This window comes from Calliopsis andreniformis, chromosome 3 (assembly GCF_051401765.1).
Source record: "Calliopsis andreniformis isolate RMS-2024a chromosome 3, iyCalAndr_principal, whole genome shotgun sequence".
NCBI classification, from domain to species: Eukaryota; Metazoa; Arthropoda; class Insecta; order Hymenoptera; family Andrenidae; genus Calliopsis; species Calliopsis andreniformis.
In genome coordinates this window covers 13,037,381-13,059,881 of record NC_135064.1, presented here as the reverse complement: position 1 = coordinate 13,059,881, position 22,501 = coordinate 13,037,381, and the positions used below count along the sequence as shown (strand labels likewise).

Sequence of the window (22,501 nt, the reverse complement as noted above, 5' to 3'; positions counted from 1 at the left end):
ATTTCACTTCTTGCATAACTTCGATTTTTTCATTCCACGTATCTTTTAAATTAATATTCAATTAGTGAAATTATTAGCGGTTTATATGGTTCCAGTTATTAATAAAATTGATTTACTTTTCGTCAGCGCAGTGGTAAATTATAACGTCTATAATACTTAAGAGTTGAAATATATGAAGTGTATCTACCTATTCTGTAGCTTTTTGATTATCAATATTGCATATTAATTGAAATTATTAATTTTAATAAATGTTATCGTTTGAATTCAATAAAATATGTCTAAGAATATTTAATTCATATATTTCAATATTTAAAATTTTTTAATATCTGATTTAAGTTCATCTGCTCGTCTCAGTTCTACTTTAAACAAATAGCCACAATTATCTAGGTTATTCATCTCTCTAGTTTTGTATAACAGTGACAATCAAATCAACTACACACAAAGGCACGTCCTTAAAAAACCTCTGAATGCTTAATTACAAAGTAACATGATAACTCAAAAAATTTCAGAATCCGTGCAGAAAATTTCAAAATATTCCATGTTGTACCTTTCAATAAGAAGAAAAGTTTCCAAAGACTCCCCTCGCAATTTAGTCCCTAAACAACCCCTTACAATTTTACAATCTCATCAACTACCCTTTCTCTCTTCTGCAATCTTCCGAAAGTCCCCAGGCGTTTCACGCCAATTTCCCCAACTCTAAACGGAACTACAAAGAAGCTCTTAAGTTCGGCGCGTATCTAAGCTTCTGAGCGGTTCGATCGAGTCAATCGCGACGGGAACAAAGGTTTCCCTACGAAAGGTTTCCTGGTCGCGATTAAAAGATCGCCGACCTGTTGCTCCCCATGGTGTTCATCTTAAACGCGAATCAGCGATCCTTCCTCTCGCTTCTGACGAAATCTTTTTATCTTTCTGATGTATACGGTTCACCTGCTGACGTCACCTCCGCGGTTCGGTCCGATTCTCGGTCGTTTGGTCGCGTGCCAAGTGCGCAGATCACACGTGCCTCGGTTAAATGGCACCTCCTGCCTTCGTTACGGGCCGAGACGAAATTGTTGCTCGGCGAATAATCGCCCCCTCGACCTCGGTCGAACGAAGAAATTCGAGAATGATCGAAGAAGAGAGGCTGCTGGAGCGTAATCGCTTATCGAAAGCCTGGGCTAGGAGGGCCCGCGACACGTGTTCGTGTTTTATACGAAGCGTGGCTGCGCGAGGGCGAGAGAGGAGATTTTCCAGCGTCGGAACAAGATGTTTCTTGGTTCGGGGCGGCGGCAGGATGAGCGGATATCCGGTATATAGCAACAGACACGCCGCCTGGACCTCGGGTGCCGTTGATGGAGGGACAGACAGCCACAGCCGTCGGACGACTGGCAACGTCAGTCGAGAATTTTTCGAGGAGTCTAAGGAGGTTTGGCGGCCACCTGGTATTTTCCTGCTGCCTGAACGCTCTCTTTCCTTCCTCCTTCGCGAAGGAAGCTACTCCCTTACTCGCGTCTGGAAATCGTTCGACCCACGGGACATTAGGTTCATCGAATGTCGCTCTAATGAGTTTAGATGATCCTGCCGGTCGTTGGGGCTCGAGAAGCTCGTTGCAATAGGAAGACGGATTGCAGCAATCTGTGACAAGATTACTGTGATTGTTGAGAAATTTATGAAATTTTTGTATAAGAAGATGATGATATATAGGAGGTGTGATAGCTTGGAGATTTGCTAGGATTTCAATGAACATATTTCCAGAAATTGTTTCTTGTTAGATCTCAAGGTAGTAGGATCTACCTATTCTATACAAGATTTACTTTCCAGTTACATATAAATTTAAGTTTAACAAGGAAACAGTGTCTTTAATTGAACTATGAAATGTGAAGTTACAAGTCACTGACAAATAAAACTCAAAACTATTTTACTACTTAAATGGCAAGTCCTAAACGTATTGGATTAGTGCAAACAGTTTTTCTAATCGATTAAATGTTTCTATGCATAAAATTAAGAAACTGTGTTAGATTTCTCTCTCGACTTACTCAAAATATTATGCAGTCTGATGAGCTGTATCAAGAGGCTATTTCTTATAAAGTATTTACTTGCCTTATAGTCACGATTCATTATAATGCCCTTATAGAAAGTAGGAAAATTCTTTCAAGTTTAAGAATGTGAAAAAATAATTGAATAAAGGGATAATAAAGAACGTATTCTGAGTCTATATTCTTCTCAGTCAGACATAAACTTAGTTAGACGTCGTTTCAACTATTCCATTCTGATAAAGCTAGTTGTTGGCCTAGGTGTAATAAAGTAGGCGACTAGAGAATTCATGTGAATCTATAGAATTGAACAAAATTGGCGGCCACGAAAGTTCCAATATGGGGTATAACCACACCATAGAGAGTCCCGATGTTGCTATTGATCGCGTCTCTGCAAAGGTATTTGTTACGTGCATTGTTTTTCCTTCGCACCGCCGAGCAAAAGGAGATCACGAGGGCCGACATCCCTTTTACAGTGCTCTAAGGTATCCGCGTGTCTAGTTGACCGTTCCCTTTTTCCTTGCCTTTTCTCCCGCTTTCCCCGAAGCGCGTTTTTTCACTATGACTCGGTCGAACGTATCTCTATCACGTCGAAAACGTAGCAATTACGTACGTAGTTACGTACATTTGCTAGTAATCTCTTAAATTCAAATCTGAGTTTTCCTTTAGTTCTCTTAAAGTATGTTTTTTAAATAAAAAACCCGCGAAGAAATAATGCAAAATTATTGAAAGTGATGCTGCGTGTATAAAGATTGGACATTTAATTAATTATGGTAATTTCCTCGAAAATCTTTCCGTGCTGCCTTCTATTTTCATTTATTATGACAGTTTGTTTAATATTCAAAGATACTGAGGTTAAAATGGATCCAAGTATTTTGTGTAATTGATTCAGTTAAATGTTTAATATTTGAAAACTGAAGATAGCTGAGTGAAACAAAAAAGCAGTCAATAATATGAACATACTTTGAGGTGTATATGTGTATGTATTTAAGAAACTTATGCGCGATTTTCATTACTTAGGTCTAGATAGAATTTGCAACCTTTTGGAGGCTAAGCTAAGTCAAAGAATATTGATCACAAATGTATTTGTTTTATTCTAATGAATTATACATATCATGAGGAAATCTTGAATTTTGCGGTTGTACCATGTCTTCTTCTTTGAATACTGATTTCATATTTTCTTTTCCAATTAGGAAGGTTGAAAGAATGTATTGATTAATACATAACGATTTCTACATTTCTATATGGGTAATGAATCATTATGTATTATAAATGAAGAGGTCCGAATTTTCATTTATTTTACGCAAATTGATAAATCACATTTTATTGGACGCATAAACATTGGCGTGAAAATGCATAATTCGCATTTCTGCGTCTTTTGTTTCCTTTAATCAAGCCTATACTACGTAGTTTCTCATCGATCCTTCCCTCGCCGGAAGTGGATGGCCTGTCGCGAGATGTAACAACTGCTCCGCGATAATTGCCAACTCTGCTTGATCTGCCAACTATCAAACAAAAACTTGAAACAGGACAGAGTGGTTTTATATTCTCTGTTCAATTAAAAGCTTCATACTATTTGTGTTCCTGAATAAATAAATAGTTTCTCTATTTGCTAGACTTAGATTTTTATCTTCCAACGCACTCAGTTTGAGTCTGAGTGTAATGAAACAATCCAATATTTGAACATTTCATAGTTACTTAATTATGTACAGGCATATTTCCTACTATAGTTTTCCTACTAAAGTTGCAATCTCACTTACTTCATCGAATTATTCCCTTATTTTCTTTCACAATTGTTTCTTTTTATTTCCTATGAGCTTATTGCTTGTACCAAGCTGCAGGTTTATGAAGAATAAATAGGTACACCAACCAGAGGAGATAGAGTTCTAAATGTTTTGTCCCATAACCTGATATGAAGAAGCGAGTTTTATATTTCGGAAAAGTCAATTTTCATTTCGTCGATCACCCGATGTGACTGGATCAGAAAGAAATAGATGGAGTTATCGGTTAACCGTCACGTTGACGAAGAGTGGAGGGGATAATCGGCTCGGTGAAACGTGGTTAATCATAATGCCGATTATTCCGCGAAATAGTTGCAGGAACCGACGTCTATTTCCGTTTTCGTCGCTGATCCGTCGGCATTTCTGTCATTCCTGTTTCGATTCTATTTCGCGAAATGCGACTGCTCGCGATCGACCTGGGTCACACGGTTAACCGTCGTTCATTCGATAATGAAGATAGATTTCCCTAGATTTTCCCGAAGAATTTAATATCAGGGGTTTAAAATGTGCGCGTACGTGTTTGCACCAGTCCGTGTATAATCGAATTCAAGTGATTCTTCATCCCTATTTGAGGTCTTCGATTTTCTTAGAAAGGAATGTAGAATTCTAGAGATATTTTCGACGAATTTCACCTAGAGAAAATTTAATCCTTAATTAACGTAATAAAAGTACTTCTACTTACTGAGATTAATAAACATGCTGGATTTTTTGGACTACTAATATTAATTAGTTCTTATAATAAAATTGTATTGACTCTATCATGTTATCTTATGATACTGACTGCATATCAACTAAAGGTTAAATCCATTGCGATTATAAAATTCGTTGATCACTGTTCTGTGCTGTGAAATGATATTACTTTTGGTGTATCACTTATTAGAAACGTCTGATGTTCCAATTAAAATTCTAAGATTAGGAAGCAATAGCGTTTCATTAATCTTTGATTTTATCCTTCGAGAATTAAATATTGTCACCTAGAAATGTATATCTGTGCTTCTTTAAGGAAAGGGTTCCATTTCTTTGGTACGCGTTGGTATCTTATTTGTGAAATCTCGGAATATAAGTAGGCTGCAGGAAGGCAACGTCATTTTTCCAAAAGATCTATGTAAACGCATTTTTCAGGACCACTCTCGTTCAGAGGCTTCTGGTTGACTCCCATTTGAACGTTCGAAGCATATCCAACCGGCGGTATTTTTGTAATGCAAACCGTCTCGAAAGCATCTCGCGTAAACCTGCACGGGCTAGAATGCATAATGTATCCGCCATGTCTTCACAAAAGTATCTTAAATTTTCCTATTGAATAAGATCAGCCGACAATTTGACATCTGGTATTGTTGCTGCGTACAATCACTAGATTCTGTTGCGTATATCTTCCAACAGTGAAACAAATCGTAAATAGGTAATCTGATACACAGAATAATCGGGGACAATATTCTAGAAATCATCTCAGGGATTACTATCTTAGAACTAGGATCAACGAACACAACAAAAACTCACTATATAACTAAAAGTAACACAAACCAGTTACCTCCACAAAACAAAAATATCTATACTTATTTTAACTATAGTAAATTTATTTATATAAAAGCATCAATCAAATGCTTTGGCATTAAACTTTTGAACAATTCAAAACGTATAATTAATCACTTTGAGGACAGCTCCTGTAAGGAACAGATCTCATTCTAAAATTCTAATAATAAATATTTCTAAAATTGGGTCCAATTAGGTCCATCAGAACTGGCCTACACGTATGTGTGTCCATAGTTCAGCTATGAACTCTCGAAATAACCCAAAGATTTAGTAGCAATTTCTCATTTATCAAATAACTATCTTCCTCTCCAAAATGAACTCCTTCGAATTTCCTTAAGAACGACTTTGCATCACGGAACGACTAATAACGTCTCACTACCGTAAGGACATCCATGGGCACATCTTCAGGGTCGATTCGACTGAATACACCTAGAAGAGAGAACGAGTCCTCAGATGAATCGCGCGTTTACCCCTATCCTGGTAATATTAATTACTTATCTATGTCCCGTTTCTCGCGTCTTTTCGCGCTCGGTCGGCGAGATCGATAGGCTAGGATATATTGAACACTTGCCGGCTCTCTCGACGGGTTAGGTTATCCGACCTCTGTGGGGGGACAGCTACATTGCAGCTCATGCATAATACATACGATCCGACCTGGAGTAGATTTATATTTACCCGCACCTGGGATAATTCGTTAAATATCGACAGGCATCGGGCAGCCTAGCTCCTGTTCGCCACTCTGAGAGCTTTTTTTCGACGGACGATGATTCGACAGGACGTTTTCCCTCCGTTCCCATTCGTACTTCCTCTTCTCTACCTCCCGTTGGCCTGTTTCTTCTTTAATCCGTCACTCTCGGCCGAAGCAACTTGATCCAACGTAATGGATAATGTCTCGTTAGCTTTTTCTTGGTGGTCCACACGACGCTGACGTTTTGACGTTGAACGATATTTCAATCTTCGCCATCCGGCGTCCCCCGACCTGGAGGCAGTTTCGCGTTCTAATAATTTTCTAATGAAAGCAGCTCTTCTTTACTCTTATTGCCATCGGGGCAACTCCGTTCATGCTCAACTTTTTTTCCCTCGTTTTGCACACTTACGCTGGCTGCGCAATTTTATCAGCCTTTGTATTGTGTGAAGTATTGGTAACCTTTAGCAGTGGGTAATTGGAATATATCTAGGATTTAGGGATGAAGGTTCGGTAGAAGTACTGCTGTATTCGGTTATGATAAGTTTAGGGTTTAATTGTGTGGTTGTAAGGCAAAGTGATGTAACAAGATACATCGGTTTAGTGTTGTCTTCTAATTTTGATGAAATTTGGTATAACCATTCCCAAATTTGGGATGGAAAATACATTTTCGTAAATATCTCGAAAATTAATGCAGATAGAAAAAATTATAAATATGACATAAGTGATATAAGTTTTGCCTCACAGTCACAGAATTAGATGCTGTTCTTCCTAAATGTTCGTAGTGTATTGGCAACTTTCAATGTTGGCTGTTAGGGGAAGCGTAAGTTGAGTTGTAAACTGCGCAATGATGAAATGCATGGGATTAATAGCAAACGTATCGTGTACAACGAATTATAATGTAGTAAACAAGCTTCTTATGCATGTGTGAGTTAATTGGTCAGCTGTGACTTCATAAGATTGAAATGATAAGTACTATATAATGTATTCGAAGTACTCGGATCATTTGAAGTATTCCTAGAGTTCAAAGTTCTGGAAGCATTTGTAGCACTGTTTGAAATATTTGGACTATCAAGCTACTCGTGGCCCTGAAAGTACTCGTATCTAAAGTACTCAAGCTACTTGGAGTACTTTAAATACTGGAAATGTACTGGAAATACTGAAAAATGTTTAAAGTATTCAAAGTACTTCGAAAACATAAAGTATATAGTACATTGGGAATACTTAATTTAGAGATACTTGAAGCACAGAAAGTATTCATAACATTCGAAATACTTGAAATGCACATAATACTCTAAGTTATAAAACAGGTACTTTAAATACTGAAATCACTCAATTTAATCGTAGCTGTGAAAGTACTCGAAGTATACAGAAAGTACTCCAATTACCTAACACAATTGAAAATGATTGATGTATTTCAAGTACACTAGTCTGCATTCCATTGAAACAATATTTAACATTTAGATGCCTACTCAGTTTTGTAACTTTAATAAGGTTCGTTTCTCGAATTCATAGTAAAAATTAATAGCTTTTGATTTTACCGAATTGTTCGAAACATTGATACAGACTCGTATCGTTCAATGATCGTAGTGCAATGAGCGTAGACAGTCTATATCATGATTGTTATTTTCATCCTCCTGTTGTACACTTTGGGTAATAGAGTGTCACGCTGTATAAAACGTCGGTTAGATTCTTTAACGGGATGTTATTTCTGGTCAGCGAAATATTAATAAAGTGTAAAGGTACCATTTTTACGTCTAGTCTAAACTTTTTTCAGATACGATTTACATTAACTGTGACGCCATTCAATACATAGTTCACCGACAAGGTTTATGAATGACTCGGTAGCATTTCAATAGTTGTCTAATAATTCATTCGTTAGCTTGTGTGTTAACGACGTAAAGCAGTGAGAGAGAAAATGAGCCATCCATAAAGCACACAACGAAACAGAAATGATTCAATGACAATTTTAATTTACATTCAAATTCATAGAATAGTATAATTATAGATACAACGAATATTTTACTATTTTAACGCTTCATTAACTCCATCTAGCGTGTTTTTCTTTAAATTATTCTGTGACTTCCGTTCAGATTGGTAATTACATTAATATTGATAAATGTATGAGATTGTCTAATCATTTATGTTTACACGATCGTTATCCAGATAACAGTAAAAATTACTTAAAATATTCAGAATAACATATCATAGAATATTTCTCTTCAAGTCACGCGTGTACCATCTTTTCATCCTCAGTTTCATGAATTATTACGACGTTCTCTTCAACGACATCCTCTAATAACCAATTTCTACATCAATTGCAAACTAACGAGCTTATGTTTCATACATAAAACTCTGTCACAAATGTATTAAAAAAAATGAGGCGTTCATATAAAGAGAATTCGAATTGATTATAATATTCTCCGAAATCAAAGAGAACGTCGTTCAACGCGCGGTCGAAGCTGAAATGCCAGCACGACTGTTCCGCGTGGATGTGGCGCGCATGCGTTGCGCACACATCGTCCACGCAATTGGCGAGGCGCCGTCTGACGTCGATCACGACATTAGCCAATCAGCGGTCGAGCCTTGTCGACGTTAGCTCGGCGTGCCGAGGCGAACTTCAGAGGCGAGGTGGACCGACTGGTATGTGCAACACGGCCAGGCCCCCCCTCCTCCTTCACCTCTCTTTCACCCTCTTTCTCTCGCTCGCACAGTCGCTCTCTCTCTCTTTCCTTCGTTCCCGTGCTCTCCACGCGACTTCCTCAAATCTTTATTTCAGGCTCGACCGCGAACTGGTCGAGGCGCGCGGCCCGCTTTTTTACCGTCCGATACGACGCTTCTAAATTTGAATCTTTGTACGGGAGAACAGTGGCGAATCGACAGTTCGCCGCACGTGAAATATATTTTAAGAGAAATACGTGCGTGTTTCTAGTCATCGTTTCTAGTCAGCCAAGGATATTCTAACCTAGCTAACCTGATCTGTCTCCGGGTGAGCTTGGATCCTGAGGATTCCACGACGGTCGTGCACACGTTATAAACACAAAACGACGGGCTCGCGCGAGTGACCGAAACAAGAGGGGGGAAAAAAGCGGTATCGATATCGCACGGTATATCGAAGAAGAAGAAGAAGAAGAAGAATAAGAAGAAGTAAGAAGAAGGAAAACGAAGACGAAGAAGAGGATCGAGAGATAAAGGAAGTTGTCGCCGTCGTTACGAGAATCGTAATACGTGATTGGCTGTCGGTGGATGTTTGACGAACCGACGAGATCGCGGCGTGCGAAGTGACGCGTGTTGATTCGATCGCCAGAAAAACGAGTGCAAGTTGATGCGTGCCAAAAAGTCACCGCGGTGTTATTTCTCCTCTGCGTAACCGTGCCTCGAGGAGTTTTGTTTTGATCTTAAAAGTTGTACCCTATCACGGAGAGGTGTTAGTGGGGAGATATCGATCGCGGGACCATTGACGTCCGTTCTGGAGAACGAGCTTTTCTCTCCTCGCTCCTTTGACTAGGCTAACCTCTCGATAATTGTATTTTCTCACTCATTGGTACGCACGTACCGCATATATTGTATATACCATATATACGTATTCCTACGTTACGCGCGTACGTATACGTGTGTGTACGGTGTGTGACGCGCGTATGTCGTCGTCGTTCGCCGCGTACATGCACGAATGAAAATTGGATGTTTGCTGTTGGCAAATGGAAAGGTTGAAAAACGTGCCTGTTACGAGGTAAACTGTTTTGTGACCGATGGGGAGGCTGTTACGCGGATCTCTGGCTCAACGTTTACCGAGAGGAAGTGGATTCGCGAATGAAATCGCAAGAAACTTCCGCGTAAACTGACGTTCGATCGAAAGGGACTAGAGGACAGTTTTTTTTGAAGAAGAAGAAGATACACGCTTGTGAGTTATTAGCCGTCGTACGACTGGAGTGCCTGAACACGAACTGCCGCTTAAATTGTGATAACATCTGTGAAGAGTGTTCCGCGATCCTCGCCATCTTTGTTTTGATATCGATTCTGTGTGCGCGCTAGAAGATCGATCGATTGGCGAATGGACGTCGAGATGCTCGATTGATCGAATCTGAATCGAGTTGGTGAGTCATCAAATGCGTTTTTATTTATCGTTGATTTTTTATTGCAACGATTTTAAATTATTTGTCACTTGGAAGAATATCTGATTTGTTCAATTTTAATGGTTTGATCGATATTGTTGATTTAAATATACCGCGCTTCGACGATCGATGCTATTGGTTCATTATCGACCAATAGTTGGGCTTAAGTAACCTAAAATATTAAGTACTTAAAATATATTCATTAGTTATGAGTAGATTGCGAATTTTTATGCAATTTCATATTTTTAAAAACACAGGTGGAGAAATTGAATCTAAACAAAAATTTGTTCCAAGTTTCGAATACTGTATTTTGTACTCTATTTTGCGCATTTTCTGTAATATTGAATATTATATGCATTCTATAACTCTCTACATATTTCAAATTTCCATAAATACATAAAAATTCACAGTATAGTTATAAGTATATAAGAATTAGTATCAAATAAATATTTTAAATTCAATAGAAATATTCAACTAAATGGATTTATCTTTCTCAGAGGTTCGTCTGTCTTCAGTTTTTTACTTTTCGATATTTGTAACTAGATTTGTAGGATTACACGAATTATTTTCCCCAGGAAACGTCTGCTTTTTATTTGACTCGCATAGTCATGAATATACGACATATGGATGATCGAACGACAGATCGAATTAGCGGTAATACATATCGGTGTTATTAACGATTTGGATGTAGTCGAAAGAACGTTAAATGAAGCAATTTGGCAAAGTTCAATATGTTATACTGTATATTCAGTGGCTTAACTGTAATTAAGCCTGTCTTATCATGTTAGCTTTCGTGTTTCAATTGGTACATCGATTTAAAGGTATTTTATTGACGACTTAACGTAAAGGATATTTGATATTAATGATTACATGCGATTTAAATGATCCCATGAAATCATTGTAATAAATTATTACAATATGATGTTATATACATAGATTGTCAGCGACCTGATACAGTCCAAAAAGAGATGACTGTACATAAAAAATAGATAGAAAATGCAGAATAATATTTTTTTTGTTTAGAATTTTATTATTGAAAAAAAGATAAATTCTTATAGAGTTTCATAATTCATTTATTCTTTACGAAAAATTATAATAGCTTCTTTCCGGTTACACAAATTTACTGCAATTGGTAAGAATTATTAATAACTCTATTCCTAATAATGGTAATCGTAAAAAGAAATACTTTTTTCATTCCATCATCCAGGTGCAGTGCCCCTCTACTTGAGCTAATCTGAAGGATGGGCAATGGCCACGTTTGAGATATTAACTCATTCAGTGATGCAAGCAATACTTTTCTCTCTATTCTCAAGTGAAATGGCAGGGAATTATCAAATATTATCTAGGAAAATAAATCTTTGAATTTTATAAAATCTTTGAATAAATATAATCAATCGTAAACTTTATAGTAACTAAGTATTATTATAAAATATTGTATATTTTCTAATGCAAAATAATTTTAAATATTTAGGAAATTAGAGTACTATTTACGATACTATTTAGAAAAGAATTCATTCATTATAGGATCTTTAAATTCTGAAAGCACAAATTATAGAAATAATTAGCCACAATATTCTTCAAGTACTGAGAACAAGTGATGCTTGAGATCTCTTCAGTCGGCTTGAATATCGTCCCGCAACTTGCGACGAATTTCTCTAAAATACAGTGAAGATCGTCACCAAAGCGTTCACATGAAATGCAGTGTGTGTAAAGAAATACGCAGTGGTCGGTGACCCCTCGCCTCACGTTCTATGCTCTTGTATAATAAACCGAATTCGATCGGGCGACAGTTCGAGCGGCAACCTCTTCCTCCAGTTCTCCGCGAGTTCTCTATTGTCACTGGCAAAGAAAGTACATAACCAGCCGGTTAGGGCTTTTTACGTAAACTTTTTTCTCTCCATGGCATATCACAAATAGTACACGTTGAACAGTCTCATAATTATGCAGAGAATAAATCGCCAGAAGTTCCATTTATAATATATCTTTCATGATAGAATCTTAGTAATGTAACTATTATTATTGCTACTAGTAGCATGTTAGATTATAAATAGATACCTAGTCTCCTAGATTAGTCTCATCACTGTGACTATTTACCTGAAATCTACAGTTGCTCAACATTATAGACATTGTTCTATTTAGTGAGACTTCCAAAATTGATCACAGAAATGTATTTCTTATGGTCTATAACACTGATGGCAAAATTCTGTCGTGACAGAAGCTATATTTTACCTATCAGAAATATTCAAAAGCCACATTCTCTATAGGTACAATATTTCATACATATGAATATTAAATATTATAAATACAGTTAAAATATTATACCAAACATCGCTATCATGTCAAAAAAAGCTCATCTAAAAATATCTTTAATTTAAAAGCTTTATTCCAAATTAATTTGATTACTAAGAATCAGAACCTAAGAGCCACAGTAGATATCTAGAAGAGCCATACGCGATGCTCAAACCATGGTTTGTCCATCGTTTCTTTATAATTTTCGTGATTGGCAATAAGTCGTGAGATCATACCGAACAAGTACTCTGCGTGTCTTCGTTGTTGAATTCCTCTCGATTCGTATAATACATAATTACTTACTTAATTCTCTTTCGTGCGTAGAAAAATATGAAAGTGTGTTCAGAACGAAAGATAATCAGATCGCGCGATCTCTGATCGGTATTTATCTTCGTGAGGCGTGGAACAAAGTCGCGTGTGCGACGACCGACGCCTATCGAGTCTCTGTTTGATTTGATCGTGAAAGTTTACGGAATTCACGAGTGTGATATAATTACGATCGGTGACGGTGCACAACATAATTTCGCGATGCACAAGATAGGCGCGACAAAAATAACGTTTGCCCGTGAAACGCGCGTTAATTCATATAGCGGGATATCGCGTGCTCGGAATGAATGAAAGGGGGGCTTTGGTAAATATAGTTGATGGAGCTTAGAATTAGAACGAAGTTAAAGCCAATGTTTTTACTAGACTTGCCCGACCATTCGATGCACTCGACTACTCGAATCCCGGGGTCAGGTCGGAGCACGATTCATCGAATTGGATCAGGTAGTCGATTAGTCGAACGACTTGAACTTTGAGTAGAATAAAGTTTGACTTATCGAACCACATCGACCGATCGATTATCTGTACTGAATGAAAGTTATTCCATTAAGTAAAAATGGCGAAATTGGTTATGCGATAATTGTAAGTTCCAGTCGATTTAAAGTTGATATACTGAATCGATTCGATTATTAAAATACAGTTAATCCAGTAAGAGACATTTTGTTGAAGCGAATCGAGCGTTTCGACTGCTTATTTGAAAACATTGAAAATTATTGTATCGATTCAAGGTGAAATAATTAATATTATTCGATTTTTGTATTCATGGAGATCACACAATGTTGTTGTTATTTATTTTGTTATTGTATTTGATGTGTGTGTGTTATATTCGAGTTGCTAGTTTGTTTTAGTAGATAAGTAGTAGACTAGTGGGCAAAGCCACGTAATACTTAAAGTCTCTATAATCCCTTCGAGGCGTGTTATATCTAATCTGGCGTAAAAGTAATTTGATTTTCATCTTACTCATCTGTCGCTGACATTGCACACGATGAACTTTATCAGTGATTGCAGTCAACGTACGTAGCTACTGTCAATCATAACAATGATTCATAACTATTAAAACTTAATACACCTGTGTCTTTCTATCTTCAGAATAGATTACGTATGTCAATGGTCTATAATTATTGAAACGTGATTTATATATTTATCTACTGAGGTATATTACAGGTAGTAATAATGTATATATAAATTCGTATTACATGAAAGTTGTAATTTAAATATTTATAGGTTCACTAAATCTTCTTTTAATCATTTCTTTGCAGACCTTGTACTATGGCTGTTATTAATTTCCACGAAAAATATATCGTATGATGTAATTCATCGTTTAGTAGCATACTATAAAAGGGTGAGACACGAACGACAAAATCGTTTATTACGTACGTTAATTATTGGCGATAAAATGGAGAGCGATTGATCGCTTATAGCACGCTTGTGTCGTTATTAATTGCACTAACGTCGTAATTATTTACTTCCATCTTGTGTCTCGGCGATATTGCCGAGAATTGAGAAATCGGATTATTTTAATAGATATTTCGACTATCTGCGCCGTTTCTTCTTGTTTCTGTCTATTGGAAAGCCAACATTACTCATACGATTTTTTGGTAATGGGATTTCTTCTCTATATTCTAAAATTTGATTACAATAACTCTATATTTCTTTTTGTTATCTTTTTTCTATTATGTATATATTGGGTTACGACTTATTTACAATTAATAATAATAATAATAATAATAATACCTAATAATGATAATAATAATTTGTGTTTAAATAAAGTTCATAGGAATAGTTGCGATATTTTACATATTACTATTGTAGATTAAGATTAACGAAAATCAAGCCCCTATCTACTTTAATATAGTAATAAACAACGCGGATGGATACGTTTCGTTTTATCTCGCAGTATTACTTATCGTCATCGTTCTTATAACACCGAAACCACGAGACGACAGTTACGTCAGGCTAATTAATTTCTTTTGCCTGCGTTACAGCATAGCATCATCGTCTAGTTTATTACGCGCGTGGAAAATGCAGAATATGTACGAGGCGCTTTAGAATTACAGAACAAGCATAAACATTCTTCATACTAAAAGAAAATTCGGCTTAGTCATTTGCACTATCTTGAATTACACGAAAAATTGTGTAGATTAAAATTCATCGCACAACCTATTTGAATTTTCAAGACACGTAAAAACTTGCATTAAAAAATAAATGGGTGTATTATAAATTATTGGTGATTACAGATTGTATTAGACTTATAGTTACACGCGTCCCTCGCTCTTTGATCACGCCTAAACCTGATCTTAGGCGTTGAAATTAAAATTTTGTTCGTCGTATCAGTAGACACCACCTCCAAATTTTAATTACTTGGATATATCTCAAAAATGGTACCTTAGATTGTAAAATGATACAGGCCTTTTGAATTTCATTCACGTAAGGAATTCAGGCACTAGATCTTGTCCTACTGTCGTCAAATATATTTTTTAACAAAACGTATATTATGTACGATACATGAAAAGTGTGGAAAAGTTGATAATCAAATTTTGATTTTCTTTTGTTAATTTTCCCCTTTCGTTATTATTCTTGAGTATCTGCTGCAGGGAATTCATTCATCTATTTTGCAGTTGATATTATTTATATAAAGGGGTTATATGAATGAAGCATTCTCCTATTTTTCCATCGACGAGTTCACCTCGCGACGTTGCAATCGATATTGCAAGAAACAAGACACATGCTTTGTGTTGTGCATCAGCGTTAGGGTTTTAACGCATGGTCCAGTTCTGTCGTTGCGTATTGCCAACTCTGTATTCTAGTTTTCTATGGGTCCGTTTTTGCCGCGAGACAGTTGAATATCGCGCCCTTTTGTTCCGCGCGCAAAAGTTCCCCGACGCTATGGCGACAGTAATATTTGAAGCTGGAATTTATCGGAATAGATAGTAATACTTTCTAAATGCTTTTCCTCGTCACTGTTTATAATTGGCAGAGACTGCATTTTTAAATTAGTGAAGTACTTTTCTACTTTTAAATTAAAATCAATTGCCAGCAAGTAGCATTTTTAGATTTGACTGTCGTTTACGAAACTGTAATAGAAAAATTTAATACATTTTGTATGTTAACATTAAATGATGACTGTCATTTGTTATTATTTTTATTATTAGGTATATTTTTTTACTTATTATGTATTTTTACTTTTTATTAATTATACGTTTTTTGAACCTGTAAAATTGATTGAATCTGACCTATTAAATTTATACTGTGGGATACTCTGTTTTATGTTAATTTTGTTTTTAGTTTTTATTCATAGACGCTTTATACGTATATCCTGACTGAAAGACATTCTCTTTCATTTTTGTGCGTATTAAATATACAATGTTTCTTCTGTTTTTTATTCTATTGTGTCAATTTATGTACGAGAGTTCAATTGTATTAAAAGGTACATTTCATTCTGTCGGTGATGACTCACGATCACATAGAAAGGTACAAAAAGTACGAAAAGTACAAAAAGTGCTTTTAGTTGCGTTGGAAAAATGTTTTGAACACTGTAACAAAATTAAGTCGTCAGTCTGAGCAGTTTCAGATCGCAGAGAATTGAGTTATGACAATGATCTTGTTTCTGTTGAAAATTGAAATTATTGAATATTAAGAAGTATGTTTTATCTTTTGTTACAGTATTTCTAATATTCCATCCAGTGGTTCCGAAGAGCTGTCCCTTCTCCACAAAGCTGTGCAAAAATGGGTCGGAAGAAGATTCAAATTTCGCGCATCACGGACGAACGGAATCGTCAGGTATCTCTATAAAAATTGTATTTAACAAAACAGAAAAGAGAATATATAAATTGAATAAATTCGAATTACCTAATTATATCATTATATAGATAAATTCTTAATATTTAATTAAATCAATAATCGACCATCTTGTTCCAATGACCGCATTATTTTGTACATTACTATCAAATACATATCGCTTGTTACATAAAAAGATTATAATAAGTAAAGAATATTCGTATCAAAAGTCCATTACTAATGCTAATCATATCGCATATATACCTATTTCAAAAGTGACATAATCAAGAAAAGTATATTTTTCAGGGAAAGTAAAAAGCTATGAGCTGAGAAGAAAATTATTTATAAAATATTGACATAGAGTAGTTGTATCTGATGAAAGTTATCTCACTTGGATAATTCGTCTGAGAAATAGACATGAGTTATCTGCAATAAACAGTTTTTTTATTATTCAAATCATTTGTAATTTATAATAAATTCTAAAATTTCTTTTTTAGAATTGATTGATAGTTTTAACTTAAAAATCATATTTTTTTAATTGTGTCATTTTTTAAATACACATGCAATGTGTTAGTTATACTGATTATCGATTTGGTTGTCGGAGAAAGAAGAAATGAGACGTTCCTGGTGTGTTCCATTAGGTGACCTTCAACAAAAGGAAATTCGGGGTAATGAAGAAGGCGTATGAGCTGTCGGTGCTATGCGACTGCGAGATCGCCCTGATTATCTTCAGCTCGAGCAACAAGCTGTATCAGTATGCGAGCACCGACATGGACAAGGTTCTTCTCAAGTACACCGAGTACAACGAACCCCACGAGTCCCTCACCAACAAGAATATCATCGAGGTGAGCCGATTTCTCCTCGGTAATCGCCAAGGTCAAGTTGCCCGAAGAAGTTATCAAATTCTTCATCCCTAAAAGACACGAAGCCACAGTCTCAAGTAATAGGGGTAGTTTCGAAGTTCATAACAAGTTATCGAATTTGCTGTCCTTGTGCAGGGGAGACGCAAAGCTATCGTTTCGAGCTAAGCGCAGTAGATGAAAGATTTACAGGGACTCTAGTAACTCTGGGGAATATTAAAAGTTTTTTCGATCGTTTTGATGAACAGTGGATGTGGCTGGTTCAGCCGGAAGGCGTATCTTATACCGGTTAAATGAGAGATTTCACAGTGAAAAATAACTCTTGCCGTACACCATCACTAGTTATTAACTTTTTCAGTTGTTGATCATCAAAATTACACGAAGCATGTATAGCAACTGTATACATGCGGTACATACTGCTTCCTGCGCGCCTGTCTTTTTTTCAGACGGTCTACCAACGTGCTTTGTAGTTGTACAGGGTGGTCCATCAATAAGGGTCCACCTTGTATCGATACAGCCAGAAAGAATTGCATTTTAAATTTATCGAAGTTATCAGTGATTTTTTTGGATTACCTTGTTGGTCTCGATTGGAATAGGGCACAGAATTCATTCGTTATAAGTTCGCCACGCAAGTTACAAAATTGTAGAATAAAAAGAACAGCTTTTCGATAATATTATAAAATGACCATTTTTTCATTTCTTTTACTATTTTATAATCGAAAAGAAATTACTGATAACTTTTAGACGAAATATCTATTACCATATTGTCTCAACCAACGTCTCCTGGTAAGAAGATTAATGAGATAAGCGTGGTACAAATGAAAGGTATTGTCGAGTAACCGTGTTACACGATTTTGCGTGTGAACGCATGTATAAGCAAGCGCGAATGGGTAAAGTACACATAGAATGGAATGGTCAATGACGATCGTGAAAACGAGACAGGCCAGGCTGGTTAGCGTTTAAATTAACGTGCATGCGAAGGTTGAGTGCCCTCGGGCGGTGTGGTCACGTGAACCTGTCTGCTGACACTTGCAGGCGCTCAACAAGAAGGAACATAAGGGTGCCATGTCCCCAGAAAGTCCGGAGCCCGACGCGATCGAGTACAATCTCACCCCCCGTACCGAAGCCAAATACACCAAGATCGACGAAGAGTTCCAGCTGATGATGCAGAGGCACCAGCACAACGGCACTCGGGTAAGTATTTCGGCCGTCCGCTTCTGCTGTTGCCACTGCTGCAATATCCGAGGATTCTTGTGGGCGTTGTTTGAGATGTCCTCTTGGAGGGTTGTCTGAAGTATTATTGGCATTATGATTAGCTTCTACAGTGATATGGACTTCTTAAGGTCTTCCGTCATTTGTCTGAGGTATCTATCACTCATCGTCACAGATTTTCAATTGTTGATTCTCTAAAAATGGAGAAATAGTATTCCATTGAGTATTCGAATAATGTTCAATTAGTATTTTGCTTCCTTCTTTTCTAAAGTTGGTAGAAAAAATTGACCAAATGTCCACGTTGTAACAAATAATTTCTGAACTTTGCTTGACGAGCAAAGAAATATAGGATCTTTCCTCGTATGTCTGATGTTCCTTAGTTTCTAGTGAAAGGACAGTATTCGCTGTCTCCTGGTACCTCGTTTGCTTTGGGAACCTCTGATTCGGAGTTTTCACATGACTGAGAGCAAGTCGTCAGTCCTCGTGGTTACAATTTATTAGCTTTTAACGAGTCCACTATCAAACGTCATCGTACGCACAATTTATCAGCGACACTGTTCGATTTTATTTGCCTTGTTTTATTTAGAAGCAAATGTACATTCGGTAAACATTCGATCCTGCTTGTTTAGCTACTTTGTTACGTACGTGAGATGCTAATCCGGTTTTGACGTCATTTATTTAACTCAAGAAATCTCGTAATTCTTAATAATTCAATACTTATTCTAGTAATAATTTCAAATGAAAGTACAATATGATTTCTCGATTATGATTTTCGAAGATCCAAAGTTTGTAAGAGATTAGGAAGGTATGTTTTTGATTCTTCATCTTGTATTCAATGTTGCTGACTGGTTAAAATGCAAAGAGTAATAGGAGATATTCATATTTGAAATAAATATTCGACTTTGCTAATTTTTCAAAAGTGTTTAATCAGTATTAATGGCATTGTTCTTGATTTATTAAAATTTCAGGCAATGGGACAATCTAATTACACTCTACCTGTATCCGTACCAGTGAATAGTTATGGCGAATCTCTACTTGGATCTAGTCCTCAAATGGCACATACCAGCATTTCTCCACGACCGTCGTCTTCTGAAACAGACTCAGGTATAATATTACTACAGATATCTGTTACACAATTTATTGATCTAGCCTATTAGATGAACAGGCACTACAGATATTACTTCGCAGATTAATACATTCTGTGTTTATGAAGAATGTGACAACATAATACTCTGCTTTCTTTAATCATTGGAGCCAAACATATATCACTCTTTAATGTAACATTTTTTGTTTAGTTTATCCGCCAGGAGGCATGTTGGAAATGAGCAACGGATATCCTCCATCGGCATCTCCACTCGGTGGTTCACCTAGTCCTGGACCTTCGCCGGCATTAGGAGTTGGAGGAGGCAGTGCAAACAAAGGCAGCAATCCGTCTAGGCATTCGCCACAGCCTCCACCTCCACCTCCACCGCCTCATCCTCACAGGACTAATCTTCGAGTAGTTATTCCAACACCCCTTACGCAACCTCTTTCAGAAGACACTAGTTATGATGTAAGTATACCGTTCCCGCGATAATACTATCATTATGACTGATACATCTGTGGTATACAACTTAGGTATAATTTCTTCTTTTTGTGGTATACAGAGTGGTCATGCACAATCCGCATTAAACACGCCAGTAGTAGCTCTACAAACACCATCGGTTCCAGCTGGATACTCTAGCTTTGGACCAACGGATTATTCTTCGGACTTGGGAAGTTTAGCATGGTCTCATCAGAGGTACGTTGATGACTTATCAATGTATTCGGCAGCCACCATGTCCAGCATCAGGTAAATCATATTTCATAATTATTGTTACCGAAAGAAAGCTATATGTCCAGTTGGTATGGTCTACAGTATATTAGAAAGAATTTTCTATAGTTTTTAGAATCGTACTCATTCGTTCAAACCGCTCCTTAAAGAAAAGACGTCGATTTCTTCTGAGAACAGTGTGGTTCCTCTTGTGCTGTTAGGAATATTAAAGATTATCTATAAAATTTAGTCATATTTACGATGTTAAGTACTTTCTGCATCTTTCTAGCATCAGATAATGTCCACTGGAGTTTTATAGTTTTTTTTCCTGTGTGGATTGACGCGTGAAGCATGTTATTGAATTATATTACTTAGAGTTCTAGTCTAATTCAATCTTCACACATCGGAGCTTTTATTCACACTCATTTGCTTTCTTGATCTCATATATGGGTTGCCAACTATAACAGTAAATTAGGTGCACATATGATTCTGTACAATCATCGAGACGTATCTGTGGTTGTAACATATAACTTAAAGTTTCCGACTCCAATGTCTTCTACACTTTTGTCTTCTGGAACCCTAATTCTTGAATGAAAAAGTTCTTTGAATGCAATTTCTTTCTTCTGAAAATATAAATTCTATATTCTAGATCTCCACTCAAGACCTTAACTCGAATTTTTTGAAAGTGTGACATAAGTCATTCTTTTCTTTTATAGCCACAGATATTACACGAAATGTTTGTTAAATAAATGAAATTTCTACGATCTTTGAGCTCAGTTTTACACTGTTAATGTTATCTGTTTACAGTGGTCTTCCTCATCTAGCCGTGTCAAGCAGTACACCACCACCAGCCACATCGCCCTTACCAGTGAAAATAAAAAGCGAACCAATCAGTCCACCGAGAGATCCGCACGGTGGGAATAGTGGCTCGAACAGCAGCGGACCTAATAATACCAGCAATCTTCACCACACAACTCTAAATATTGGACCATCGTCCAGTACCGGTGCGCCTCCTCCACACCACGTACCTCATCCTGGGCCACAGTCATTGAATCTTGTGTCGAGCAGACCTAGCAGTAATCCACCGCCGTCTCATTCGGGAAGCATAACGCCGACGAATTTACCATCGCCAGGAAGTGGCACGGTGGCGGATATTAGAACGAGTCATTCAGCCGCCAGTGCTGGGAACGGAGGGAACAATTCAGATTATGAGAACGGGCCGCTGATGAAGCGTTCGAGAATCACCGAAGGCTGGGCGACTTAATGTCGATCTTACTGACGTGCTCAGTCATTTTACGTAACCTTACGTACAACTAACGGCGTATAGTGCTTGTGAACTGTTCCAGGACTCGAAGTCGTAGACTCGTTACACTTTTTGGCCACTGCTCGGTTCGGTGTTTGCGTGGTGAACTATCGTCACGATCTCGAACGGGTGGATAGGAGCAGAAATTTGTTTATATTTTGAAGCCCAACAGAAAATGCGTTTGTTTTTCGACGATTAAATACGGTGCCATAATGTTGAAGCGTTATACGTATATATATATTATATTATATATATATATGATGGATACATATATATATTTTCATGTATATAATACGAAGTTGTTTGTACATATATGTCATTAATTCATTGTCATTCTCTTCGTGATATATGGCATTGTGTCTTTGATACTTGTCGCTACAGCGAAGAGTTATTCCTTTGAAATGAAAGGAAGAAACAAAGGGAATCGGTGTGTGTTAGAGGGAATGCGTTGGTTGAATTGGAAATAAAATGTTTCAAGACAAATGCATCGACAACCGAATTCTTCAAAGAGCTTGCAAACGTCTGATGATTTATACGATAGAGATTTACCAGTAATTGTACTTTGTTACTTGTTTTTTTGTGCGTTGTAGTAGATAGGTCAAATTCGCGGCATAATCCGTTAATTGTTGCTTTATTATGCAAAGAATGCTGGAAGCAATGAACATAATTTTTTCTTTTTTTTTTTTTTTAATCAAATACCTAGTCAGAGATTAATGATATTCGATTATAGTGGTAGAAATTTTATCTTACTTCAATTTTGTAAATTGCAATCTATCTACTTTCCTTACTTTTGGAAACCGTACTGTTCGTGATAAATAATAAAA

At 36.8% G+C, this 22,501-nt stretch overlaps 1 protein-coding gene across 8 annotated transcripts in view; it reads left to right on the top strand.

Moving 5' to 3' along the window:
- The window catches only part of Mef2 (myocyte enhancer factor 2), a 52,341-nt gene extending 30,703 nt beyond the window's left edge, over positions 1–21,638 (top strand). For 5 of the 8 annotated variants that reach the window (XM_076393730.1, XM_076393733.1, XM_076393731.1 and 2 more), the window contains 7 exons: positions 16,397–16,513; positions 17,152–17,355; positions 18,406–18,564; positions 19,551–19,686; positions 19,878–20,134; positions 20,229–20,413; positions 21,182–21,638. In XM_076393730.1, the coding sequence (XP_076249845.1) occupies positions 16,460–16,513; positions 17,152–17,355; positions 18,406–18,564; positions 19,551–19,686; positions 19,878–20,134; positions 20,229–20,413; positions 21,182–21,638 (1,452 nt within the window). In that variant the 5' untranslated portion in view covers positions 16,397–16,459. Of the gene's footprint in view, positions 1–9,969; positions 10,103–16,396; positions 16,514–17,151; positions 17,356–18,405; positions 18,565–19,550; positions 19,687–19,877; positions 20,135–20,228; positions 20,414–21,181 lie in introns of those variants that run through there. The other 3 variants (XM_076393735.1, XM_076393736.1, XM_076393729.1) reach the window with 3 other exon arrangements.
- The last annotated feature ends 863 nt before the right edge of the window (positions 21,639–22,501 follow it).